The sequence below is a fragment of the Rhea americana genome, unplaced genomic scaffold, assembly GCF_003343005.1.
Source record: "Rhea americana isolate MKP2758 unplaced genomic scaffold, rheAme1 scaffold_5, whole genome shotgun sequence".
In the NCBI taxonomy this organism is placed as follows: domain Eukaryota; kingdom Metazoa; phylum Chordata; class Aves; order Rheiformes; family Rheidae; genus Rhea; species Rhea americana.
In genome coordinates, this window is record NW_028186645.1 from 6,104,440 (window position 1) to 6,116,943 (window position 12,504).

Here is a 12,504-nt window from a genome sequence, read left to right on the forward strand (position 1 = left end):
ATTTATATGGAACATCAAATGTTGTTTACTTCCTAATCTGCCTACAAAATATAAAGAATTGCTGCTCTCGGCTATTTCAGAGAGATAATATGACTCACTTGGGTTGTATATTGACCTGAAGCACTGTAAATACGTATTTTAAACTGTTTTTAAAAACAWTTTAAAGTAGATTTTTGCAATTCTCTTGAAAGATGCCTAAAGTGTATTTAGTGATTTTTCATGACACTTAAAAGAGAACCCTACGTACTAGAATTGTTAAACCCAACACATCTGGCCGAGACACACATTATTTGTYATTAGTCAACATATCCTTAATATTCAATCATACAATCTTCCAGGCTATGTTCTTTACAGTACAGCAGCTTCTAAAGTTATACTTCTCTCTTATTTGGCTATCCATAAAAGCTGCATAAGGACCATATTAAACAACATTGGTGATAGATGCATACTAAAACCCTACAACCCCCTGTACAGATATGAAACTAGATTCTGTGACCAACTCTTACTTCTAAGTCCTGAGCCAAAATCAGATCTAAACTCCCACAAACCCCTTGACCAGTTAAGGATCTGGATTCAGTGTGCCTGGTCTTAATAACTATCCCCAGTATATTTGCATTCTTTGTGTTTGTCATTCTTAATACTTAAGTCTTTTGAGGCAGGGATTTTTCCTAAAAGAGAAAACGTTTACACCATGTTGCCTACATTCGTCACCCACTGAGYGAGGAATCAACTTTCCCATTCCCCAGTTGAGCCATCTGGTCACAGCTTCTACTTTCCAGAAGTGACTCGAAGACAAATCTTATCTGGGTCTGTTCTTCTCCACAGATCGCCTCTTGCCTTCATCCTTTAAGTTTCCATATTCCCTCTTGTTCCTCCCAGTTCACCCTCACACTCAAGGCCTTCATTTTCTCTCCTTCACATAGTTTTTCATTTGCTCCATCTACTGTTGATTCATATTGTCACAGAAAAAGTGGCATAGARATTAAGAGGGGTTAGCACAAAATATAGAAATCTCTCCCTCCAAAAAGCCCCTGCTTTCAGGGGCTCAACAGTATTTCCATTCCATTAAGGTGACTCTAGACACCGTAAGTCAACCTGGGCCCTACTTATGTGCTTGCCCAACTATCATCTAGACGGTTTTCAATGACTAAGAGCTGATTAGCAAACAGCAGGAGGTGAGGTGGGGAAGAGGGATGGGAACATATAGTATCCATATAATGATTTCTGTATCTCTTCTTTTTTCCTTCTTCATAGCCAGTCATTTTCTTTCTGGGGAAATAAAATGCTGCTTCCTTTCTCTTACCACTATAAAAGTTTAGGAAGAAACCCTCCCTTACCAACGTGTGCAATCTCAATTCAGCAGGAGAMGAAACAATGCCTAAAACATCAAGAAACTATCTTGTGGTAGATCTCTTAATAATATTCAGATCAAGGCTGATAGGTTTTGTAGAAACTTGAATACATTCTGCTTAGATGCTATTCACTCACMTCAATACAAGCAAAATCAGTTGCAATTAAATAGCTTATATTGTATCTGTTAGATTTTCGTTTGGATAGAATGATCCATTTTGAGCTCAAATTCTATGAATGTCTGAATCTGTGAAGGAAGGAAATCCAAATCAGTCTATTTACTGCATTGGTTTAGTGAAATTATTAGGAGAAAAGCGAAATGACACTTTCCCTTTATCATTATTATCTTAAGGTATGTAATGAAATACTGAAAACACACAGAGGGGGTATTTCTAGTAAGCTGGTAAACACTTTACTGTCTTTTTTATTTTGTTTTAAGCATAATGGTACTTTAATGACATATTTCCAAACATTTCCACTTTTTCTTTGGTAAATGCTCTGAGGAAAGATTGACCATCCACAACTAGTAAAATATATACTCAAGCAATTCTTTATACGTATGCCTTTTCACTTCTTTGCAAATAGGAAGGAAAAACATTAATTCTGCAAGTGGTAATAAAGACTATGAATTTAATAGCACTCTAATATACAGCTTAAAGGTATATTTGTTATTTCAATCAGTGCATAACAGTAATAAATACAGGAAATACATTTGACATTGCACAGATTTAAATATTAATTACAAGAAGTGGWAAATCTTGGTGCTCTTAAAATTCGATGCAAAACCCACTGAATTAGTTGAGTCTCCTTAGATTCCAATGGGCTTCGGCTGAGTCCCTTAATGATATTAAAATCCATTTGTTATTAAATATCACATTTAATACAATATTATGGCAAAGCTATAATTTGTTCATACCATATGCAAAAGTTCAGGTCCAATCCTGCTCCTACTGAGGGCTGCAATACCAGCTCTSTAGACATCAGTAAGAATAGGTTTGGGTTATCCATTTTTAATTGCACTGTATACAAGTATTGACAGAAGAATACAATACAGTATTCACAAAATTAAAGCAGCTTGTATGAAACCTACAGAGAAAAGCAGCACAGAATCAATGAAGTAAAAACAGTATTTCAAAAAATAATAAATCAGACTTGGCAGTTTTGGAAAACAGTACTGCAAAAAGACAAAGGAAATGGCACAGTTTAACAACCTAATTTCTAAGTGCACTTTATAATAGCTCTCCTTACAAGCTGCTGTTTTCCCAGGAGATGATGACAAAAAGCCTCATTAGAACATGACTGTTTTACAGTGACAAGTTTTATTGCATTGCCAGCTGTGAATCTTAAAATAAAAACAAAAAACAYACACACAGACACTAGAAAGGTTCCTAAAAACCCTGTTTTCGTTTTTTAGCATTAAAAAATAGCAACGTAGCACTTCCATATATTTGTGAATATCCACAATTCTAGTTTTTAAAAAAAATAGAAGTTAAATAAAATGATTTTTGTCTTAGTTTCAAAAATAATGTAAATAAACATTTAAGAGTCAGATATTTCATTGATCAGAGAGATATCTACAACGTGAAAGATCTGAGTCTAATCCTGCAAATACTTGACCATGAAAGCAGACTTGAGGACCTGTTGATCCTGCTCATTTCAGCAAAAATGGATAAATGCAATTTAGGATCAAGCTCCTAGCTTCACCCATTACAAGCTTTCACACAATTTGACCTAGGCTAAAAAGTATAGATACAGTATATACTCTGTATACTGATTTATACAAAAACGGGCTTCTGTTTTACAGCTTTAACCCTCTTATTGCTACACTGAAAATGAACATTTGGAACAATTTACATGAATCATAAAGGATAAAACTGAGATGCAGCCTCTGATGACTGAATTTCCACTTGAGCCATTTTAAACTGGGTACACTGTAGCCATTTGCGGAGCACAGATGAGCTGTTGTTCATCTGCCCTGACCCCTGTAACATTCTTAGGCTGTGATGGTTGACATTACTCTGAATGGCTTGGAGGCGTAGTTGGAGTCCCGCAGATAAATGCTGTTGAAACAATTTCAGACAGTCATTTTCTCTCTTTATTCAATACAYATATTCATACAAGACAGTGAAATGTACTTATCTTCATCACAAATTGATTGTTAGCTAGGGAGAGCTCCCCCACTGCCCCAGTATCACATTTCTTTTTTCCATGTTCTGCAGTGTAGCTTGCAAATCACTAGGTTTATCTGCAACACCTTTATTCCCACCAAAATCCTCTTGAATGGCAAACCACACTAGCTAGCTGGGACAGTGTAACCGTACACAGGCCAACAATATCTGCTATGGAATCAAAATTCATCTCCCCAGTAAGGGGTCCCAAGCCTGAGTCATCAAAGGGAGTTTCAAACCTAATAAAAATACACCTGAGGGAATGACCAACCTCAAGAAACCGGGGGTAAAGGCCCTGCCACGGAACCCTGATTAAAAGGAAGTATTTCCAATGATGCTTCCTCTCTGCTCACATTTGAGACCTTCAGCTCTGAGCTGCCCRGTGCATCGGGATGCACTACAGCAATATATTTTCAGAGCTGGGAGACCAGTTAGTGACTTAGTSTTATTTCCAGAGTAAACTTACAAAAATACACAACACTTACAACAAAAGAGTAAGGTGCAAGAAACAACCTACCTTTAGATTTGACTGTATCATTGGCAACCACATTGGTATGAGCTGTATGAAGAAATATTTTGTTATAACTTAAGCACCTGTAAAAATGCTCTAGTTACTATGAGTCAGAGAAGAGTTTATCTAACACATTTAGCCCTCAGAATGGCCACAGAAAGCACTCAAACACAAATCTGGAAATGCGTTTATTTTAAAATGATGCACATGCTTAGTAGCATGTGACTTTCAAAGGTAAGGAAGCCATCTTCCCTTGTTTATAGGAACTATCAATATTACTAACATCTTGTTTAAGGCAATGAAAAGAGTTCAAAATAGAAAACTCATTAAAGGAAATCAATTATTTTCCTCTTGAGGGTGTTTCTATATATGCAGTTAAGCAAGCATTGGAATGAATATAGTGCACATTCTGCACTGCAAAGTGCACACCAACAGGAAAAAAACACACAGCAGAATTTCCTAATAGTAGGCTAGATATTTAAGCAGTAACTACCATTTTATAAGCTAGTAGTCATGTCACTGCTTCACTGTGGAATGTGACACATAGGCCTGGGAACACAGATAAGAAATTCTATTCCTAACTCCTCCGAGTGACAAAGATGGAGTTTGGGAATCCATCACTCACTGTTGATATTTGTTTCTGCCTGTAACCCTTCAGAGAACTTTTATTTCTGAGCAAATATAACATTAAAAGCTTGGAAGGGAGAGGGACATTTCTAGCAAAAGTATTCATGTTCTCCAATATTAATTTAACCACTGAGGCTACTGTTCTAAAATGTTTCTCTAAATGGCATCAAAATTTGCAATTTACCAATTAAGTTACTGGGAGCTGCAAGTTAAATCTAATCATTATCGACAACATTAGATAAAGTGCTGTTTCCCTTGTGCAAGGAACACTAATTGTTTCAATTTCAGTGCTGTTTTGCTGGAGAATCATATGCAGCTCTGTCAGGACTGATTACTTAGTCTACCAAGTAAAGAACCATATATCAGCATTTACGGACAGATGAATACCAAAAAAACGGGAATGCAGCCAGATGCAGTAGATGTGTGAGTTCTATACATCCTTCCCTGTGTTCTCACACTAAGGAAATACTTAATAAGATCCAATAACTCCAAGTCCCCATGTGGTTTTTTGGAGAGGTGAGCAAAGGAAAGCATACTAAGAAGCCAGGCTCCACACCTCACAGTCCTACCCCCATCAACAAACRTCACTGAAAATTTCACCCAGAGTTCATGAAGTTCCTATGGAGCCAGCCAGCCAGCAGGCGACATGACTGGCATCTACAGGACCGGAAGCAAGGAGAGAAACTATGCAGAAACTCAGGGAAAGGGATTTCTCTGGCCCAAGGTACCCCTCTACATCTGAATCAATTGACCAGGCATCTTTTCTTGTCAACTGAAAGAAATAAGCACTTCCCACAACCAGTTCATCTCACTGAGGTCACCCAAGCAGGTAGCTAAAATAGATGAAGATGAATCATAGCCTAAAAATATCTGTTTATCTCCACTGACTATAAAGAGCGCTAAGAAAAACTAGCACATATTGATATCTATGCTGTAGAGGTCTAAGGTTAGATAAGATCACTGGCATCCAACATGACTTCTTTCTTCCAGGATCTAGACAGATTTAGGGAAATTAAAGATTCAGCTGCATGCTCAAGAAAGCAAACCCTCCACACCTACAGCTACAAGTTAGATTATTCAGACAAGAAGAAATTTTACRGAAGCATTTGAGTTTTATTTTCTAGTCCTCAACAAGCCTTTTCTTCATCAAAGGAAGAATACATAAAGCCAGTTAGAAAGAACAGCTGGAAGAACTGACTGCTGTCAGAGAGTACCCATTTGGGGGGACTGATATTGTCACCTGTAACATGTGGATTTCAGTGCAAGTTTCAACAGAACCCGGGATGAAGAACAGAGTGGTCATTGTGCTTTTCAGCACAACTCTGCTGCCTCTCAAGGTCTCTAGAAACTACCTGACAGCTACTAGAGTTGCCTAAAATCCCTGGGTCTCTAGAAATGATCTTGTGGTTTGCTGAGCTGCTCCTTTTATTTCTCTGGGCTCCCAAATTCCTCAGGTATATATCTGACGGGCAGCCAGAGAGCTGTGCTCAGCAAGCAGCTGGTCCCCAGCACTGATGGCTCTCCTGGGAACAAAGCACAACAGTTCAACTTCAGACCTCCTAAAGCAGAATGGTTCCCCCTCAGAGAAAATATAAATGATTCCCCTTAGAGAAACATATAATGAATATATATGTAGATACATGTGCATCCATGTAAGTCTGCATAAATCTCATTCCAACCTAGAAAGAAAAATAAATACAGAATAGTTGAAATGTTTTCCAGGAACGAAACTCTGTTTTCCTCCACAAATGGGTAAAGATGGTCTAAGTCAGTTCCAAAAATTGTCCTCTGAGAAAACAAGGAATGGCTTAAAGATTATAGGAAGCAATCACAGACACGTCCCAATGCTAAGCTCAACAGGAGTTTAATTTATTGCTAAGGCTAACACAGTACCAAGAGGACAAATGCTTGTTGCACCAATACAATGGGGAGATATAAGAGCAATTATCCTTGCCACAGAGAAAAGAGAAAGGACATATTTTAGTGAAGGAGTTCACTAAACTGTTGTGAATTATTCACATTCCTTCTTCTTTCTCTATTATTTTAGAACAGATTTTCCCTCACTTGTCACCTGAGAAAGTTATACAGGAAATAGCCACCTAAGACAGCTATTCCATAAACCACCTGGCAACATGTGATGCGTCCTTCCTGTGATATGTTAAAAATATAAACGTGTGCTGAATCACATATTATTATACAACGACTTCACTTACAAGGGAAGTTTTTGCAGCACCTGACTCTTTAGGTAGAATAAAATTTACTGCAGTAAATATAATTATGTTAATGTTAAATGCTCAGGATTTAATATTGACTGCTGTGCTCAAATCCAAGAGGAAGTTATTGGGAATTACTAGTTTTGCTGAAAGATCTCAGAAAGGATAAAAAGAACAACTTTTTTTTTTTTTTTTTTTTTTTTTAAAAAAAATCTTTCCTTCACTACATTGCATTCATTTTTACAATGACCCTTGTTTGAAAGGCTTATATCTACAAACTAAAGGAAAAAAACCAAATGCTTTGAAGCATAAAATAAGTTTGTTTCATTATGTCATTATGGAAGGTAAGGTAATAAAAGACTAAGTAGTCTGAAACAGATAAGCTACCAAAAAATTGCCCAGTCAACTAATATCCAAAGAACTGTCATTCTTGCAGACTTCTGAACTAGATTAGGAATGATCAAGTTCAGATCTTCTCTATGAAGACCTTCTCTATAGCCACTGAAGAAAAGACAGTCTCAAAGCTGACCTTGTTTTAAGTTACAGAAATACCTCTCATTTACTGCTTGCTGTGTGAATAAACTTTGCAGTTCTGTGTCAATGAAGGACTTCAAACATACAGTGAATCTTTCCTCAAATCATGGCACTTACTTTTCAGATTCTATGCAGATAGATCTAAAACTACAGATTCTGTAATACCATTATGGCTGTATATTTTCCTGCAGGATTTCACTTCAGGGCTAAGTAAAGGGGGATTTAGTCATCCAGATTCTGCTTTCCCATATCTCATCTGTTAAAAATGAAAGACAGCTATGCAACTTCTCTCTGGCTTTCATGGGATTATGAGCTTGATCTTGCAGTAACAACAACATCCCTTTAACCTGATTTAACATATTATTGATATATACTCTGAAACACAACCCTTGGATGTATTCACTTGAATTGTGAAAGGAATTTGAGCCTAAAGGTCTCTCTTCTTACAGCTTTAAAGCCATTCTTCATCTTCATCAAAACTTGAACATTCTGGACTACCTGGAAGAAAAGCTGAACTAATTAACCTTCTGAAAACCTTCCCAGCCCATATTTCCTCCAGAACTAGCCACTATCACTTTAACATCACAGACCATTGGAGTTTCTGTATGGCATCCAGTCATTAGTGACTATAAATTTGTATTTTCACAATGAATCTGAATACTTCCAGGCCAGTTTACAACAAGACTTTCAATTTTAGCTACTAAATTTTCACTTAATGCTCAATCATATAGGACTGGAGTAAAACAACAGTCAAAACTTTCCTTTATGGTAACAGGGGAAAAAAATTATAAGCATATTTCAGCTAGATCCAGAATGCATACAACTATTTGATTTGTTGTAATTTCATTTGAAAATTACCTTCAGAATAATGCAGTACGAAAAATAAATCTATAGAAGACTACCAAAACTAATTTATGCTTGTCTGGCTGCCACAATCCTTCATAAATCTGTTTTGTTCTGATCCAGTTAGTGCAAAGAGCGCTGTGGTGATCCACACGAGACTGGCAACTGATTTCAAAGGGATTTTTATATGAACAAAGCAAGCAGGATTTGATTCTCTACCAAAGAATAGCCTATTACACATCCTAGAGGAAGGACATTTACTGTCAAATACGTGGCCAAGAGTCAGACATACAGACATACAATAACAAGAAAATCATTGGAGCACAAAGATTTGTTACCAGCTTAAAAAAAATCTGACAGTAAGTGATCTGTCAAAAATCTGTGACAATTAAAAATTACCAGAATGAACAAAAATTCAGAACACACCAGTTCCCACAAAGTCAATGACACCAGTTCAGTCTATTAAAGGAATAGGACCACTGCAAGATTGGGAAGAGGAAGTAGATCAGAAGTTCATTTAAATATGATAAGGAATTTATATCTCAGATTTTCGTCTCATCTCACCTCTTACTGTAGATGTTTTTGTTGTTGTAGATGTCTACTAGGTTTTATCTGTGCACTAGCTTTCAACTTTAGCTTCTTCTACTTTCCTTTTTAGTGGGAGATGGGAATAGGGGAATACCTCTAGAAACTGCAATATACAGGCAACATCCGTAACTAAATATTCAATATGCAGAACACCTACCTTAACAAATATAGTAGAATTGCATTCCTGTAAAGCCTCCATTAAACTAATCACATGCAGACACACCATTTCTACCATCTGAAAACAAAAACAGAAACAAATAAATGTCCAGCATAACAGTGCTGTGTTCTAAGCCAACAGTTCCTAAAAGGAATCTTCCTGCAGTTTTTTGGCAGTTTTAACGGAGCCTAGAGATGTGTATTTATTAATCACTGACATATAAGATTAAATACTACATGAACACATAAGGGACATTTTTCTTTTTTTTAGTTTTCTTCTGATGCAGCAATACCTATCTGTTTAAAGTTTCACAGTGCTTGATGGATTTTAATTCCTATAACATATCAAAACAAGCTGTCTTCAGCTTCCTTCTTCGCAGACAGCATAAATCCTTTTACATGCCTTTGCTGGGTACTTCTCACCAATCAATGTGTCAGAAAATGATAGTTTTATTTACTGAATCCTTTGAAAATTAACACAGTCACAAAAATCATCTTTTTTTCTCCCCACCAAAAGACAATTTATTGTTCTGAACTGGCAGCAAGTCCATAAATATATACTTCTTCAATTTTGTACCATTAATTATGACAAATGCAAATACCAGTTACTTGGTAGCAGAACCATTTTATATTTTATATTATGGAAATGCACAGCTACAACAGGACGTATACTCTGAGCCAGTAGTGACACTTTACAGTGCTGGTCTAAACAATGGGTAAATTCTCCTTGATAGTAATAAACTTAGCTTTCACGTAGCGCTTTTCATCTTCAAAGTGCTTTACAACACTAATTAAACTTCACAACATCCCTGTGAAATGGGTAACTACTATTATCTGCATTTCAGGGAGCAGTAGCTGAAGCAGAGAGAGTTTAATAATTTGTACTGAAAGCACATAATGAGACACTTTTAGAAAAAGGATTAGAACCTGGGACTTCCAGGTCATATTCTTGTCCTGAGGCTTGACATTCCTCTGTATCTGACTGAACAACTAGATGGTTAGAAGAATTGTGCATAATTCTTCTTCACTCAGGAGGAGCTTCATGAACCACTGCTCTCAAGAGTGGCTGGTCAAACACAGAGAACTCACCAAATGCAAAGGCTACAAGCTTATTTAAAGACAGCTTTAGATAGCTGAAGTCCTTGCTTGATATGTAGAAAACATGAGGCAATAGTAACTGGTTCAAAAACATCTCAGCTACAGCTCATTCAATTATTTTTGAAAGGGCAAGTGCCCACATCTGTGTGGGGTAGAAGATGTTTCACATGGGTAAAAGGGAATTACATAAATAATTACTATATAGAGACTGGGTCTCCATTTAAAACAGCAAAAAGCCAAAAACAAACAACAAACTGACTTAGAAGGCTAGGCCACATTAAAGTGATCTTTCTCATTTGAAGCAAGTATCAGATTCTTCAGAGTCAAAGCTACTAGCTATCATCTCAGTTAAAGCCAAACATTCATTAATGTCTAGTAGGGGTAACAAGCTTGTCATGACCTTCTAGGAAGCAGAAAATACAATACAACTTGCCCAAGAGAAACAAGTTCTCAACCCTAAGCCTGCAAGCAGAGAGAATCATTAGTCAATGGGAAGGTTTCTGGCACACTTCTGGTCCTTATTGTACAAAGTTGCTCCAGTAACACTGAGCAGTTGAAAAATGAGTGCTCAAAAGTTGATTTCCAAAATTAGCCTGGATAATTTCTGGGCAGAGTGAACATTCCCCTTTCAAATCTTATCTCTAAATATACCTCCTTCAAATCATTCATTACTCAAAAACACTTCCAGAAAGATTTACATAGCTCATTTTTGATGGGTAACCAATGGGTTATGAGTTGGCAGTAGTCAGCTTTGTGTGCTTTTTACTGAACAGGAATGCATCCCATGATAAAAAAAAATATTCAGATGGCTATTCACTGAATTATCTTAAAATATTTAGTTCCTGTAGGCAGCATAAGAGAAACAAGAAGATTGTTCTGAAGAATATATTTAAAATGAGACCTGAAGTAGAGAGTCCCTAACCCAACAAGAAGTGACTCTAGCTCTTGAACACCAGGATTCCATTTCATGCCAGATCCTGGCTAGATCCTGTTTCAGGTCACTGCAAGGTTGAATCACGACTAATTAGTTCTCCCCTTAATTTCTCAAAAGTATCAAAGTTGCTTTATAAAATTATTCATGGTGTATTCAATTTAAACATTAAACTCAGAYGGCTTGGCTTTGTTTCAGTCCATACTAATTCTGTACATAGCATCTGACTCACCACTTTGTTATGTGCCATTAGTTGTAGGATGCTAGGTGTCACTCGGCTCCAGAACTCCAGTGCTGTAAGGATTGCTGTAAAACTAAATTCGTTCTGATTTTGGACTGTTGGAGCTACTGCTGTTTGTTCACAGTACACTGTCCAGAGCTGGGCAAATATAAACGCATGGAAGAGGGAACACATGTGGAGAACAGATGTCTGTAGAAATAGAAAAGAGAAGAAATTGTTTCACTGAAGTAAGTGTACTGGGGAACAGTGCACTCTTCTGTCAAGATAGGCTTCTACCAAAGAGCTCCTCTCTAATGCACCCCATTATACAATCCTGCCCCTCATTTTCAAAAATGTTTCCCTCTGATTAGGAAATAGTAAATCAGACATATCCAACAATATCTTTTCCATACTCAAAATCTGTTTTTTTTATATTTACAGACCAAAAACTGCACTTGGAAACCCACACTCCCATGCAATCACATTAAGGTCAGTCCCTTTAAAGAAAAGGTTAGTTTTGCAGAACTTCTACTCAGGGATGAATCGCGGGACTTCCTTGATGGAAAACTCCCACTGCAGTCTGTAGAAAGCTAGGAGTCTCTGTCATTTATGACTCAATTTAAAACTTTAATAAAGTTTAATCTCCCATAAGATCCTCAGACAAATTGATGAAGACAAACTAGATAAATAGTCAGTGAGGTGGACTGGAAACTGCCTGAACTGCTAGGCTCAGAGGGTTGTGAGCAGCAGCACATAGTCCAGCCATAAGCCAATCAGTCATCATGTACCCCTGGTGTTGATATTGAGGTCAATACCACTTAACATCTTCATTAATGACCTGGATGATGGCACCAAATGCACACTCGGCAAGTGTGCAGACGATACAAAACTGATACACCAAGTGATGTGTTGCATTCAGAGGAACTTTGACAGGCTGGAGAAATGGCCAGAGAGGAACTTCTTAAAGTACAACAACGTCCTGCCCCTTGGGAGTAATAATCCCATGCACCTGTACAGGTGAGAGTCTGATCACCTGGTAGGAAGTAAAAGTGCATCATTTTACATCCATTCTTTTTATTTTTCAGCCATTATTTTGTTTCAGGTCAGAGATGTTTTCTCAATTTAAAAGTGCAACAGTGATTCATATTCTGTGGCACTGTGACTGCACCAAACATTGCAATGGTTGCTTGGTAACTAGAAAGAGGTATTTGAAAAAAAAAAAAAAGAAAAAAGGATTGGCGAGGATTTTTTTTCTTATTTTCCAA

At 37.1% G+C, this 12,504-nt stretch overlaps 1 protein-coding gene across 10 annotated transcripts in view; it reads right to left on the minus strand.

The window, feature by feature from the left end:
* Nucleotides 1–1,766: 1,766 nt before the first annotated feature.
* UNC79 (unc-79 subunit of NALCN channel complex) overlaps nt 1,767–12,504 on the minus strand; it is a 108,304-nt gene continuing 97,566 nt past the window's right edge. For all 10 annotated transcript variants that reach the window (XM_085317515.1, XM_085317514.1, XM_085317513.1 and 7 more), the window contains 4 exons: nt 11,252–11,449; nt 8,992–9,069; nt 4,036–4,077; nt 1,767–3,410 (listed from right to left, as the gene is read on the minus strand). In XM_085317515.1, the coding sequence (XP_085173641.1) occupies nt 3,210–3,410; nt 4,036–4,077; nt 8,992–9,069; nt 11,252–11,449 (519 nt within the window). In that variant the 3' untranslated portion in view covers nt 1,767–3,209. The remainder of the gene's footprint in view (nt 3,411–4,035; nt 4,078–8,991; nt 9,070–11,251; nt 11,450–12,504) is intronic.